The sequence below is a fragment of the Erpetoichthys calabaricus genome, chromosome 1 (genome assembly GCF_900747795.2).
Source record: "Erpetoichthys calabaricus chromosome 1, fErpCal1.3, whole genome shotgun sequence".
Lineage (NCBI taxonomy): Eukaryota > Metazoa > Chordata > Cladistia > Polypteriformes > Polypteridae > Erpetoichthys > Erpetoichthys calabaricus.
The window spans coordinates 47,201,132-47,217,242 of NC_041394.2; the positions used below are offsets into that span (position 1 = coordinate 47,201,132).

The 16,111-nt window shown below is 39.6% G+C and overlaps 1 protein-coding gene across 4 annotated transcripts in view; it reads left to right on the plus strand.

Moving 5' to 3' along the window:
- The window catches only part of adam28 (ADAM metallopeptidase domain 28), a 129,011-nt gene that overhangs the window by 27,117 nt on the left and 85,783 nt on the right, over nucleotides 1-16,111 (plus strand). For all 4 annotated transcript variants that reach the window (XM_028798933.2, XM_028798940.2, XM_028798948.2 and 1 more), the window contains exon 2: nucleotides 15,844-15,929. In XM_028798933.2, coding sequence (XP_028654766.1) covers nucleotides 15,844-15,929 — 86 coding nt within the window. The remainder of the gene's footprint in view (nucleotides 1-15,843; nucleotides 15,930-16,111) is intronic.

The following is a 16,111-nucleotide window of genomic DNA, read 5'->3' on the forward strand; positions in this document are numbered from 1 at the left end:
AGACCCGGGTTCGCTTCTTGGGTACTCCCTGTGTGCAGTTTGCATGTTCTCCCCGTGTCTGTGTGGGTTTCCTTCGGGTGCTCCAGTTTCCTCCCACAGTCCAAAGACATGCAGGTTAGGTGCATTTGCGATCCTAAATTGTCTCTAGTGTGTGCTTGGTGTGTGTGTGCTTTGCGGTGGGCTGGTGCCCTGCCTGGGATTTGTTCCTGCCTTGTGCCCTGTGTTGGCTGGGATTGGCTCCAGCAGACCCCCGTGACCCTGTGTTAGGATAAAGTGGGTTGGATAATGGATGGATGGAAAGTAGGGTGAAATGACACCTACTTTCTCCTGTGTCAATCTATGGCTAACATGATACAAAACTCTACTGCTATGTTATTCAGTTGTAAACAGATAAAAGTTATCATATTGTACTTGTGTAAAGAGTACATCACCTTGGAATAAAGATCACAATATCACAGCACTATTGTTTGCTTTCTCCTGTAGCAACCCTTTCTACAAGTCTCTCCCTAAATTTAAGACGTTCCTTCATAACATTCAAATCGAAAATGAAGCTCTCCTCCTTTTCCACTGCAAATCTAACATAAAGTGCTTTGTGTGGCTCCTCACTTTCATCATTTCTCTTATTTAATGTTTTTTGTTGCTCTCTTCGTTTGACATCTAATAGACTGCCACTACGTTGGCATGGTGGTTGGTGCCACTGTCTCCCTGCACCAGACTGAGTTTGAATCCTGCTCCAGTCACTGTACTGTGTGGTGTTTACTCCATGTGTCCACCTAGACTTTCTCCAGTTTCCCTCCTGCTTCCCTAAGGTGCATCTCTTAGACTGATTGACAAGTCTGAACTGACACTGCAAAAGGCAGAGAGAGACAGCACAAGTGTTTATAGGGTCTAATGCTGCCATGACATGCTCCAGCCCTGGCAAAAAGATCAACATCTTCCTCTTGACGAGTAATCTTATATATAATTCACCAGTCTCCTCACTCACTCACTCACTCACTCACTCACTCACTCACTCACTCAGTCATGTCTGTCCAAAGCCGAATGCGCAGTCACCTTCTGCGCATGTCGCCTTCTGCGCACATCCAAAGCCGAATGCGCAGTCGTCTTCTGCGCAGCTGCTCGAAAAACCTTACGAGACCGACATCACGGCAGGCAGCAGATTTACGGCCGCGAAAATTCAAAGAGAAAGGCGACTTCGATTAAAGCTCTAGAGGCCTGAAAGGTGATTTCGACTACAGCTCCAGGCCTAATTACGCATTCATTCAATACACCTATATCAGGTTTGTGGTGCTTATACTTATTACTATTCCACTCGTGCCCGTTTCATCTTATGTTGTTGAAACGGGCTCTTTGTCTAGTCTTTTATAACAGTGTCAGTGTGTCACAAGCAAACACTAGCAAACAGAATGAAGATTCATCTATTTGCTAATCTTTCTAATATAAATCAGAGCCAAGGTTTACTTGAGGTTGAAAGGCATGATTAGTTTTACATAAAAAAGGTATATACTGTAGTACTAGGTTGTTGTACCGTGTTAGCCATTATGAATGTAGTGAGAAGTCAAGTAAAATGGCACCTGTTATTAGCTAACTAAAAAAGATTACAATATGCAAGCTTAGGAGGCAACTCAGGCCCCTTCTTCAGGCAACATGTAATCTCCAAAGCTTGCATATTGTAATCTTTTTAGTTAGCCAATAAAAGGTGTCATTTTACTTGACTTCTCACTGTAAAAAAGGTATATAACAGAGAAGAGGGCAAAGCACAGTCTTTCACTACATATCGTACATGTCTTATACTATGCCAAAAATGTGGTGCCGTTTTGAAAACATATTTTTCTCCCTAAATGTCTTAGCAGAGCTTGTTGTAATCCCAGCTGAGTGGCTTGTTAGCACTTGCTCAACAGCAACTTCCTCATAGTTATGTCTCACTTTAAGTTGCACAGATCATTTCACTCCCCTTTATTAAGTTTTTGTAGATTTGTTATTGTATAAATGATTAGTAATGGCAAAAGAACAAAGAACACATTTACCCTGAAACGTTCAACGTTTTGAGGAAGGATCCTTTTCAAAAAGTTCAAATTACTTTGCTCAGTCAAGCTGTAATTGTACACATTATACTTCAGGGTAAGGCCTTTAATAAAGTGCTTTAGAGAGTAATCACAATACAAATTACAATATACTAAAGTCTGTAAAGGACAAATCCGGTGAGTGTACACAATGAGCAGCATATACAAGCATTATGCTAGCAAACTGTGTTTCGGATTTTTTATGTGATTTTTGACCTTGATTTCAGCTTTGCAAACCATAATTTGCTGTCAACATTAGATCATTTTAGTGCTTACATATTTAAGTTAGCTCCATATAGGATACCTGAAAATAATTATGTTTTCCAGATTGAAGACGCTTCTAAATATTTATGTCATCAGTGAAACCCACAGACCTCCAGTAGTGCCTGATCCATCCCAACACAAAGGGCTAGAACTACACTACAGGAAATCCTCCACCCGTTGTTTACAAACATAAGAATTTATACTTGATTATCATGTCCTGGAAAATTATCAGTAGATGGGTTTGAGGAGACTTAATGATAATTAATTTTTCAGACCACATGGTTGCTGCCACCTAAAGTTTTTTGACATTTCAGAACATTTCCACTTTCTATTAAGACGAAAATCAAGGTTTTATCCCCATTATTTCGCAAGCAATCATATGAAAGATCTTAGCATTTTATATTGTGACGTGTGAGTCCCTGTCTTGCACCCCAAAACACGATGCTTAGCAAAACCAGCTTTATTCAGCTTGAAACAGGAACAGCCCTGTTATTTATTGTAGCGGATCTGCCACTCTCCTATACACAGACACAGCAGTCCGGCAGGGTTGTGGCCAGGCTAGTGGCCAGGCTAGTGGCCAAGTAATACTGTGCCCTGTATTTATAATGTTCCTTGTATGTAGGCCCTCCAACCTGCAGGGAAAAACCTGGGGGTTGGTGGCAGAACTGGCACTCCAGCCACCATAAAAACCTCACACTGTTCCACTCCATCTGAACTGGTGTGGTGCTGAGGTGTCACCTATTACATGGTTGCACTCGGGTCCTAATCTGGATCCTGAGTTGGTTTGTCATGTGGTAGGTGTGACAATGCGCTGTATCAGTGCATGCTCCTAACCTTTCCCTTTCCTTTTGCATCTCCCATTGACGGCAGGTGCTCATAGCGCGACTGCCATCTTTACCGATTTGTTTTCACGGCAAACTGGTTGCCCCGGCAACTGATAGGCCGTCTTCCACAGATGTGACAATCGCGTTTCGGGATGCTCTTTGGCATGTCGTCCCATTGGAGGGACTCCCAAAAGAGTCTGGAAACCTTACAAGTATTGTGACAGATAGGGGGCGCTATTGCTCCCTTGAACCCTCAGACAATACGCCAGACACCAGATAAAAGTCCAATATGGCTTTATTTTATAATAATAATGTGCACCAAGCACCCTCCACTCCACAATACTCATAAACAATCAATTCTCACTACAATAATCCTCCACTCCCAGACGTGTTGCCACCCTTCCTCCCGACTCAGCTCACCGTCTGGGATCTCCCACAATCCCTTATAGTCCTTGACCTGGAAGTGCTTCTGATCCCTCAGTCCATGTGACTTCCCAGCACTTTAAGGTCAGGTGAAAACTCCTCTTCTTCATCCCGGAAGTATGTCATTCCCTCTGTCGCTGTGACTAAGACGTACTTCCGGGTTATAGGGAACATACAAGTCCTTATGCCTCCCTGCAGCGTCCTCTGGTGGCCCCTATGGTATCCAGCAGGGCTGAGAAGGAAAACTCCAATGTCCATAATTCCCTGCAGGCATTCGGGGCACCTCCACGCTACAAGGAGGGCTCCATCTGGTGGTCTGGGGGTATTGGCTGGGATGAATGGCCAGCCATATCCCACAGTATATATAATAAATATATATTATATAAATATATTCATTTTCATCAGAATTATGATATCATTTTAAAATTCTTACCTTTGAAAATACTTAAAGTGAAGAAATTCTAAAACTATTGAAACTTATTTTTAAAAATAACATCATGACCTATGACGTATGTCATTTTGCTATATACATCCTAAATTGTTATCACATGTACAAAGGCTTTAAACAAGTACCACTGGCTGTTCAGAACTTTTTGTATTTCATGACTGTGGGAAAAGGGACATAAATAAGATTTGCTAGAAATGAGTGGAAGAAATCTAAACAGCAACAAATTCTCATATATTATAGCAGGACTCCAAAAGAACACTAACCCACCTTGTAAAAAAATAACAGGAGCTAGGCAAGTAATTCTAGCCTGGAGAAAGAGAAATGAGGTCAGAGGAGTCTTGCCTTTAATAAATGTATCAATGTTTGTCATCAAACACATAATCATCTATTGTTCCAGCAATATGCTGCATCTAATCTTACACTCATTAAAGTACAAAATGACTGCTGTATGTTTCCTCATACTTGCGACCAGGCTTCTCTATACAGTATGACCTTCCTGTGAGCACAACATAATTTCAGTAAAGATACTACAAAAGGTTGTCAGGCATGCAATTGTTACGCTGGCACTTATAATTATAAGGATTAACAGGATAGATTAGAGATAGCTTGCTCTCTTTCTCTCCGCCCCTAGTCCCCCCACGTGAGGCTGGACCCCACTTCACAAAGTCCCAGTCCTCTGACCTACCTAGAGACAGAGCACATGCAAAACAAAACAAGCCCCCAGCAGTGGCATATCAGGATTAAAATTGAGATATCTGTTGACAATACAGTCCAAATACTAGAAGCATAAAATGTGATTTTAAACAATCTTGAGATAGTAAACCCAGGGAATGATGTTAAAAATAGCCCTGGATGAGCATAGTAAGCCCTAATACAATAAAGTAAGGATATGATGTTAAACAGTCTCGTTACAAAAAAAAAACAATTTACAGGCATGCAAGGCATTACTACGGTTAAAAAGGTGACCTAATACAAGGTGAGGATCAACAAAGATTGGACAGAAAAGAGAAGTGTGACCTACTAGGAATAGGACAGTATTCCCCCCAGGACGCTAGAGGTCAGGCAACACAACAGCTGTGATAAGCACCTAACCCACTCAAGATGAGAAAGAAGAAGCTTCAGTGGGTTAACAACACCTTCAATTGAGCGCGGCGAATAAAGGCGTTCATTGATAATTTAGATAATAATAGATAGATAATAATAGTAGATAATAATAAATAATAATTTTGTTGCATTTGCCTTTATTCACTGTGCCCAATTGAGGTCGCCCTTTTGAAGCTCGAAGGATACCGCACTGGACACCCCCTACAGCCACCCCACTCACTCACAGTTACAGCAGTTTACAACTCCGCTAATTGTTAGTAAAGGTGTATGTATTCATGATAGTGGTCACTGTGAACAAAAAGAGAATAACCAGTAATACATGTAAATTTAAGGAACAAGACTTCGGATAACAGTGATGTTAGTTCTCAGTTCATGTTACAGCGGATTTTACCATATTTGTGTTTTATAATTGATTGTAAAGTGTGTTTAGAATATGGTGTGTGTCCCCAATTACCAGCTCTACTGTATATGTACAGCACTCTAACCTCAAGGCAATTTATTATTGTGTAAATTATCACCTGACTCTACACTTTTTATTTACGTACATTATACCCTATGACTCTAAATTGGATTAAGCAGGTTTTTTTTAATTGCTATAAAGATAGATTACATACATTATAAATTATAAACCACAATGTCTAAGTCAGTGCTTTCCAAAACTTCTCTGTGGTGACTCAAACCAAATTTCTGCTCAGCACTCTAGCATAATATCCCTGAGAACTTACATACAGTAAGCAACTGGGTTTTAGGAAGGTAGAGCAGATGAAGAAAAGCCATGATTACATTTGCAAACACATTTTTTCAATGAAAGATTTTATACAGTTAGTGACGCACATAAGAGTATGACATTTTTTAAAGTTTCTTCAAATGTGAGACAAGTTAACTTGGATCACTTCAGCAAGCAATTGTAAACTTTCTGTGTATCAGTGTTTTGATACAGTACGATACTGGTGATTTTCCTGTGGTTATTATAACCGATTTAAAGTCACAATTTTCATATATAATAATAATAATCAAGTCAAGTCAAGTTGGGGAGCATGCACTGGTACAGTGTGTTGCCACACCCACTACACAACAAAACAACTCGGGATCCCGGTTTGCAACCTCCCAGGCAGACACGCAGTCCAGTCCCATGGAAAGGAGCCTCTGTCTGCCGCAGCCAGGTGTTACGTGGGTGACCCCTTGGCCTGGTCCAGCCACTTGGGTCCCCAACAATGAGGATCTTACGAGCTGGATCACCCTCGGGGAAACGCGCCACATGGCCGTAATGCCGTAACTGATGCTCTCTCACAATGCAGGTAATGTGCCTCATTCGGGACTCCATGAGCAACCACTCATTCGACAAAAAGTCAAACCAACAGTACTCAAGGATTTTCCACAGACACACAGTACCAAGGAGTCCAGTCTTCATCAGGTCACTGGATAGCATCCATGTCTCGCAACTATATAGCAAGACAAGAAGCACCTGGAATCTAAAGGATCTTCATCCTTTTGCATAGATGTTGGGAGTGCCACACACCCTTTTCCAGCGACCTCATGACCCCTCATGCTCTCCCAATCCGTCTACTGACTTCATAGAAAGAGTCACCAGAGACATGAATGTCACTGCCAAGGTAAGTAAACCTCTGAACAAGGCTGACACTCTCTCCGCAGACAGACACACTGCTGATTACTGTGCCCAAGAGGTCATTAAAGGCCTGGATCTTGGTTTTTATCCAGGACACTCACAAGCCCAGACACTCAGACTCCTCGCTCGGTCTCTCGAGCGCCCTAATCAGAGCCTCCATTGTAATAATAATAATAATGAAACTGTTTGCTGTAGCTTAAAGAGGAACAAAAGAAAAACTGAATTTAGTTTAGCCCTAACTGCCACAGACTGACCATCAATTCCTGCTTACAGCACTCAGGTCACATGCTGCGAAGTATCGGGTCAGCTCCCGTATCCACTGACTATGTTTTTTTTTTTTTTTTTACCTTCTTGTCTTAAACATTATAGGATTTGTGAATTTTAGCTGTTATACAGTTTGGATACATCAGTACCAGCACAGCAAACTTAATTTAGTGATGTTTGCTTAGTCTCCCATAGACAACTCTACAAACCTAATTAAATTGTGAGGGGATCACTGACAGACTTCAGTCTTCAACTCATTCCATGGATTTTCAGAATGAAGTAAGAACATTTAAAATGTTTTGATGTGAAAGGCCATCAGTCCAAGAAGCTTAGTGATCTCAACTCTACTATCACACAACCTGCCATCCCCAGCGATTAAGTCTAAGCCATCTACAACTTGCCTTTGATTTTGCCTCAAGTCGTAGGGGTGGCCTCTTGTGTATGCGTTCTCTCTCAACTAGTGAGCACTCAACCGAAAGCACAATGTCTGTTATACAGTTACAGGAGTAAGGTATGTCGGTGTTTTGGACCTCACAAACAGAATGGAGGCTAATCTGTCTGATGTGTTGTGTTTAATATACCACGATAGAATGCAAAAAAAAGCTGAGATTGTGGCTGATCGTACAGCAGCTAGAAAGCATTCATACAGCAATTGCTCTGTCAGGTAGCAAATTGTAGACCGTCAGAAAAAGGGACAAATTTGTGATACTTTGGAGATGTGAAACTGTGCCGGGCAGCTGTCATGGAGTCATATAAGTCATCATTACCAGTTGTGTAATCTGACATCCTCAGGCAACAACACCTGTAATTGCAGTTATCAAATTTTACATTCTCTTTATCTCACTGGTAAGTGGCAGCTCATTAGGAAAGCGAGCAGCAATTAAAAAAGAGAATGTAGCTTCTTGAAAGTGACAGAAAGCGATTAAGAGTGGGAATTTTAAAAAGTAAGATTAAAAAGGCAAATATTGGCCTCTAAGGAAAAATTGGGTTGGAAAAAAACTAGAGCCATGGTGGCCCTACAGGACCAAACCTGAGGAGCCTTCTTAAGGTATCACCACTGTTTTACTTTTAAAAAGTATTTTATTACCTTTTTGTATCAGATTACAATGAATAAGACGCAGATTGAGCAAGAATTCAATCTATGTTACCTCCCAGGTTTATTACCATTGGCATTGATATAAATTGAAAGGTCAGTTCCAGTGCCCCATTATCTCAAATTAGATAAGTGAACTGTAAAAATACTGAAGGACATGTGCAGAGGAGAGATGCTGGGTATATTGGGAGAAGGATGCTAAGGATAGAGCTGCCAGGGAAGAGGAAAAGAGGGTTTATGGATGTGGTGAGAGAGGACATGCAGGTGATGGGTGTAACAGAACAAGATGCAGAGGACAGAAAGATATGGAAGAAGATGATCCGCTGTGGCGACCCCTAATGGGAGCAGCCAAAAGAAGAAGAAGAAAAGTAATGGAGGAATAAATGTACAGACTTTAAAGAGATCAAATAAAAAGTAATAGTAATAAATATATTTAACAGGTTAAGAAAATTGATAGATGAAATCCTTATGTAGGTGTGGAGGGAACCTGTTCTTTATTGCTAGAATATACATCACAGACATCATTTTTGAGAAATCGAACAGAAAAAATAATCTTTTTCATATGAAAACTTCCTACTTGGTAAAAGATTTTTAACATGTGTTAAATTTATTTATTAATTTATTTCTGAACACAAGACAAGATTTATTGGAAAAGATATTGAGAAGTGTGGACGACAGGAGGTGCTCCAGCTCCCCAGACACCAAAGGCTCGGACACAAGTGTATAAAATAAACAAAAGGATTTTATTCATGGTAAACTCTTATAGCAAGCGTTTCCCACATCACCAAGGCACTGTTACAGAAGCAGCCCAGAGCAACCACTCTGCAACACTTTATCTTCTGTTCCTTTTTCTCTGCCTCCTCTGCTCCTCCAGCAAGTTTTGTCCACCTCCTCCTCACTCTGGCTTGTTAGAACTGAGGCAGTCGGCTTCTTTTATGGAGTACTCAGAAGTACTTCCAGTGTCCAAAGGAATTGGTCAGGGAGCACTTCCGGGTTAGATAGGAAGCCGACAAAGTAGAGCTCCCTAGTTCCGGCAGCACCCCCTGGCGGAATCCATGGGACCAAACAGGGCTGAGCAGAAAAACTCCAAGTCCCATAATGCCCTGTAGGAATCCGGGGCAATGCCACCTAGCAGTTTGGGGGAGGCAGTTTCCTACAGAAGCTGCCTTCTCCCATCCTTCCACTTCATGGGTGTTTCAGCTGGCCATCCCACACAGAAGGATGGCAGGAAAGCGTTACTGCTGTTTGATTCAATTTTCCTTTTCCCCGTGTCTGAATAAGTTTTCCTCCCAAACCATGAATTGTATCCAGTAGGTTTAAGAATGATATGTTATGTGAAATTGGGTTATTTGAATTTTTTCTTTGGTTCCTTTTTATGGATTTCTTTCATTTATCTTCTCTTCTAGAATTGTGGTGGAGGAGGAAACAAGGTCGTTTCAGTAGTCCTAAAAATATTTCATTCTGTCCAAGACACTGGATAGCAAACAAAATGTTGGCAGTGTTTAAAGGCGTGGGTTGTGATTCAGAGCTTAAGAATTTATCATTTTGTTTTGTTTGTGTTTAAGGTTTAGAAATATATATTTTGGGTTTTGGTTACTGGGTATTTTGTTGCATTCAGTTTTGAAATCAGTCTGGTCTTGACAATTTTCATTTTTCCATCTCCTGGTCCTGCTACTATTTTGTTTATCTGCCAAACACAAGCTAGGGATAACAAAGAGGTGATTATAACGTAGATAAATAATGAACAAAAAAGTTGTTGTGTGCCGCCAAGGTACGAGTTTCAACCTAAGGGCCCAACTTAGGGCTTAGTGTGGCACGTAGTCACCACAATTATTTTTTAAGTCCTAGAAAATGCTGGTTTTATGCTTCTGTTTCTATCTCTGAGTGGAGTTCTGCTTAATTCTCACTGTCAGGCAGAGTAAATATGTACAGTATATTTGAAGAGGGTTAGCATGCAATAGTGGACACTTCTGTCTAAATGCAAAGTACAACTCAAAAATATATAAAAATTTAGCTATGATTCAATTAAAATATAGGAAGAATTGAACAAGGTGAGAAATTTAAGTATTTTACAATAACAATACTAAGCAAAACCTGTCAACCTCTTCTGACCTGGTGAGTTCAGGAGATTAGGGTTAATTTTCATTTCACATTGCCTTTTTAAATTGTGTTGCCTGACTAACTCCCTCACTAATGTGTGTCTTTTCCCCAAGTACACTTCCCAACTTGAGACTGGCAGAAGTCAGCTTTTAAAGCTGCTCCGGTATAACCTTCAGAACTATTTCTATGTAAAGTCCAAGCGCTATTAGATCAGAGCAGCCTGTAGTTGCTTAAGGAACAACTGAACCCCTGAGTATAATAAAAGTACAGTTACCTTTTTTCTCTCCTGGAAACCTTTCTCTGTACATAGGGGAGCAGGACCCCTGTCCCTCATGAATATTATTGCTGCTTGTTTGTTGGAACCAGCTGGCTTCCTACATGTTCCCTTTTACCAAACTCAAAATGGCTTTTTAGGAATATTCCTCGCATGTCAGTTAGTCATTTTCTAATCCATAATAGGGTTGCTGGGTGTACTGGAGCCTATCCCAGCTAGCACAACACGCAAGGCAGGAACAAACCCTGGACAGGGTGCCAATCTATCGCAGGGTGAACACATACACACTCACACACCAAAAACACACTAGGGCAAATTTAGCGTCACCAATTCACCTAATGTGCATATATTTGGACCATGAGAGGAAACCGGAGGAAAACCACGATGACACAGGGAGAACATGCAAACTCCATGCAGGAAGGACTGGTGATGTGAACCCTGGTCGTCTTCTTCTTGCGAAGCAGCAGCTCTACCACTGTGCCGCTGTGCCACCCTTTCCCTAAATGTCATTCTGTTAAATTACTGAATTAACTGTTCATTGTCGGCTCCTAAGATTACCCACACCAGCATGCACAGGGACTTTCCACTCACCAGTACAGTTGTTCACAGTAAGAGTGATTCAGCCTTGGGACCTCTGCTGTCTCATTCCTTCTTAGCCCTTTCTTCTGCTGGAAATCCTTGGCTAGCAATACAGCCATCATACTATGTAAGGACAATAAGGCTGCAAGGTAATGCAGGACTGCAAAACTGACCTCATTCAAAAAAATTTAATTGTGAATACTGTAGTTAGGTTAATTTGCATTCATTTTGTCTCCGTTTCCAATGTTTCAAAATTTTATTGAAATGTAACAAATTACACAATTTATTCATGTATAAAATATTGTTCTAAATCAAATTAACATGAAAACATTTAGTCAATTAAATATTTTAAGTATATATATTAATAAATCGGGTGGGTAGTGTGGATGAAAGGCAAAAATGAAGACTAATGTGTGTGGTTTTTAAACAAAAATGTACTAGTGTGGACATGGCCTAACAACAACAACAACAACATTTATTTATATAGCACATTTTCATACAAAAAGTAGCTCAAAGTGCTTTACATAATGAAGAGAAGAAAAATAAAAGACAAAATAAGAAATTAAAATAAGACAACATTAATTAACAGAAAGGAGTAAGGTCCGATGGCCAGGGTGGACAGAAAAAACAAAAAAAAACTCCAGAAGGCTGGAGAAAAAAATAAAATCTGTAGGGGTTCCAGGCCACGAGACCGCCCAGTCCCCTTTGGGCATTCTACCTAACATAAATGAAATAGTCCTCTTTGTAGTTCGGGTTTTTCACGGAGTCACTTGATGCTGATGGTCATACAGACTTCTGGCTTTTAATCCATCCATCATTGTTGGAACATCATGGAGCTTTGGGTAGATGGTGGTGGCGCACGCCACCACCAACAGGACACCGGAAAAGGAAACAGAAGAGAGAGTAGGGGTTAGTACAGATTTTGAATGAATAGTTATTATAATGAATTGGATATACAGAGTATCAGGATTAAATTACAGTGAAGTTATGGGAAGGCCATGTTAAAGTAATGTGTTTTCAGCAGTTTTTTAAAATGCTCCACTGTATTGGCCTGGCGAATTCCTACTGGCAGGCTATTCCAGATTTTAGGTGCATAACAGCAGAAGGCCGCCTCACCACTTCTTTTAAGTTTTGCTCTTGGAATTCTAAGGAGACACTCAGTTGAGGATCTGAGGTTACGATTTGGAATATAAGGTGTCAGACATTCCGATATATAAGCCGGGGCGAGATTATTTAAAGCTTTATAAACCATAAGCAGAATTTTAAAGTCAATTCTGAATGACACAGGTAACCAGTGTAGTGACATCAAAACTGGAGAAATGTGTTCGGATTTTCTTTTCCTGGTAACGATTCTAGCAGCTGCATTCTGCACTAGTTGCAAACGATTGATGTCTTTTTTGGGTAGTCCTGAGAGGAGTGCATTACAGTAATCTAGCCGACTGAAAACAAACGCATGAACTAATTTCTCTGCATCTTTCGATGATATAAGAGGTCTAACTTTTGCTATGTTTCTTAGGTGAAAAAATGCTGTCCTAGTTATCTGATTAATATGCAATTTAAAATTCAGATTACAATCAACGGTTACCCCTAAGCTTTTTACCTCCGATTTGACTTTGAATCCTAATGCATCCAGTTTATTTCTAATAGCCTCATTGTATCCATTATTTCCAATCACTAAGATTTCGGTTTTTTCTTTATTTAATTTGAGAAAGTTACTATTCATCCATTCTGAGATACAAGTTAGACATTGTGTTAGCGAATCAAGAGATTTGGGGTCATCAGGTGCTATTGATAAATACAGCTGTGTGTCATCAGCATAGCTGTGGTAGCTCACGTTGTGCCCTGAGATAATCTGACCTAATGGAAGCATGTAGATTGAGAAGAGCAGTGGACCCAGGATAGAGCCTTGTGGAACACCATATAGAATATCATGTGTCTTTGAGTTATAATTACCACAACTAACAAAGAATTTTCTCCCTGCCAGGTAGGATTCAAACCAATTTAAGACACTGCCAGAGAGGCCCACCCATTGACTAAGGCGATTCTTAAGAATATTATGATCAATGGTGTCAAATGCGGCACTCAGATCTAAGAGGATGAGAACAGATAAATGGCCTCTGTCTGCATTTACCCGCAAGTCATTTACTACTTTAACGAGTGCAGTTTCTGTGCTGTGATTTGTTCTAAAACCTGACTGAAATTTATCAAGAATAGCATGTTTATTGAGGTGCTCATTTAACTGCATAATGACTGCCTTCTCTAGAATTTTACTTAAGAAAGGCAGGTTAGAGATGGGTCTATAATTTTCAAGAGCAGAGGGGTCGAGATTATTTTTCTTAAGTAGGGGTTTAACTACCACAGTCTTAAGACAGTCTGGGAAGACCCCCGTATCTAATGATGAATTTACTATGTCAAGAACATTATCAGTTAGCATGCCCGATACTTCTTTGAAAAAATTTGTTGGTATTGGGTCAAGGGCACAGGTGGAGGGTTTCATTTGAGAAATTATTGTATGTAAATCAGGTAAATCTATTCTAGTGAAAGACTTTAATTTGTTTATTATGGGGTACTGGGGTTTAGGACGATCCTTAGTGTTGGGGAGATATACTATGTTATTTCTAATATCATTAATTTTTTGATTGAAAAATACAGCAATAGCCTCACAGGTTTTACTGGAAGTACTTGGGAGGCATTCCTTTGAGTTACCTGGGTTTAACAGACGATCAATTGTCGAAAATAACACTCTGGGATTACTAGCATTGTTATTTATAATCTTAGAGAAATAGCAGCGCCTCTCAAGACGGACTGTGTTATTGTATTCTGTTATTTTAACTTTTAATATTTCATAGTCAATAGTTAGTTTAGTTTTCCTCCATTTACGCTCAGCTCTACGGCATGTTCTCTTTAAATCAGACACTCTTTGGGTCTTCCATGGTATAACAATGCTAGAAGATTTTTTAACTGTCTTTTCAGGTGCAACTAAGTCAACAGCAGCCCTCACTTTAGTATTAAATCTTTCCACCTTACTATTTACTTCTCCTCGCTATTATAGTTGGCACTATAAACGGACTGATTGGTTAGCATGTTTGAAAGTTTTAAAGCTGCTGATGAGTCAAAGAAGCGTTTTTTAACAATATGCTTCTCATGAGTGGCCTAAGAATGATGGGACAGTGACTAAGACTATAGTATGCCAAATATGGGTCTCACTCCTGGCTCACTATGCATTTATGAGCAAATTTATTTTTTGACATGTATATAACTATGCTAGTTTTCTCAATTAGTTTTTTTGATGTAAAACTTGGTTTGGTGGCCCGTTGTTTGTACACATTTCTGGTGCCTCCCTATGAATTATCCAGCAGTAGTCCACCATTACACTGACATCCCAAAGTATTTTTTCTTTGATATCGTGATGGAATCTTTCATCCTGCTCTTCATTCATTGCTCCGAGATTTTCAGGGAAAAATAGCAAATGAGAATCCAATGGGAAGTCCGGCAAGATGACACATTTTATTGGCTAACTGAACAGATTACAATATCCTACAATGTGAATCCAAAAACTGAGCTTTGAGACTTGCAAGCCAATTCCCTAAGCTTAGCCAATACAATTTTCACAATTTCTTTATAATTTGGACCTTTATTGTTACCTAAAAACTTAGAAATTACTTCTTTGAATGATACCCATGCCTCTCGTTCCAAGCTGTTTGTCTCACCATTGAATTCTGCATCAGAAATCCATTTTTTAGTATCAGGTCCAGCAAAAATGCCCTTTTTCAATTTAGCTTCTGACAAATCTGGAAACTGTAAGCACAAATACATTAAACAGGCTTCATCTTTTGATAAGCCTTTGACAAACTGCTTTATTAAACCAAACCTGATATGAAGTGGTGGCAGCAGCACTTTATCGGGATTCACCAGGCTACATCTGATGATGTTTTTGGCCCCAAGCTGGAGGTTTATTCTGGCTGGCTGTTCCTTCTGAACCCAATGGAAATCCTTGGCTCTGCTGTCCTGATGACATGTTCAGATACTGTAAGTCTTTAACAGCTTCACATGCTTCTGGCTGCTGCTATGACTCAGCAGAGTGCTCAGTTCCAGCTTTCTTCTTACCTTATTATCAAATAATGTTTTGCTTTAAACATAGATTTTAATTTAAGAAAATAATACATTCAAACAAATTATCATTAACATAAAATATCAATATTTAATTCTTGTGCAAAAACCTTAAACGCTATTGACCGATAAAAAAATGTATTTTGTGGAGAAGAATTGATTTAATTTTTTAATTCGGCACCCAAAAAAATCTTATGAAATAATCAAAGTCATTTTTTAATGTATACCTGTGATGATGTATGATGGAAAATAAAGTTAGTGGCATTTAAGCTTTACTTTGGCGAATCCTGGAAGAAGAATAAAAATAAGATAAAAAGCTGACCTAAAGATGAGGTGAGAGGTGGAAAACAAAAGTGAAATGGGTGCAAAAGTGGAAGAAACATTACAGCATTTGAGAAAATAAAGAATGAGATAAAAACATTAATCAACAATGGACAAAAAACAATGAGGGAATAAGAGCTTATAAAATAGAAGAATGGCTGGGTGTCTTCTAATATTTGATTAAATATAAAAACAAACAGATCAGTGTGACTATGATCATAATTTTACACTAAACTTATCCTGCAAACAAACAAGCTTATACTGATTAGCATGTTCGAGTATGGAGTATGGAGTATGGAGTTCGATTCCACTCCAGAGCTGAATACCACTTCTTTATTTTGTCTCACAGGAGGAAGCACTTGGCTTGAAGATATCGAAGACTATGAGGTGGTCAGACTCACAAAACTGCATTCCATATACAAGCGGGATGTGCAGGTAGGAGCAGAGAAGGCATGTGTCTAACCAACACTGCACTCAAAAGCAATCCATAGTATTGGGTTTAAAGTGTCCCACATGAGAATGATTTAAAGTAAAATAAAACAAGTAAAGAGTGAGCAGCAATTCAGATCCTGTCAGCCCATTAACGTGAATTTTTCCTATACTAATAAGAGAAATAT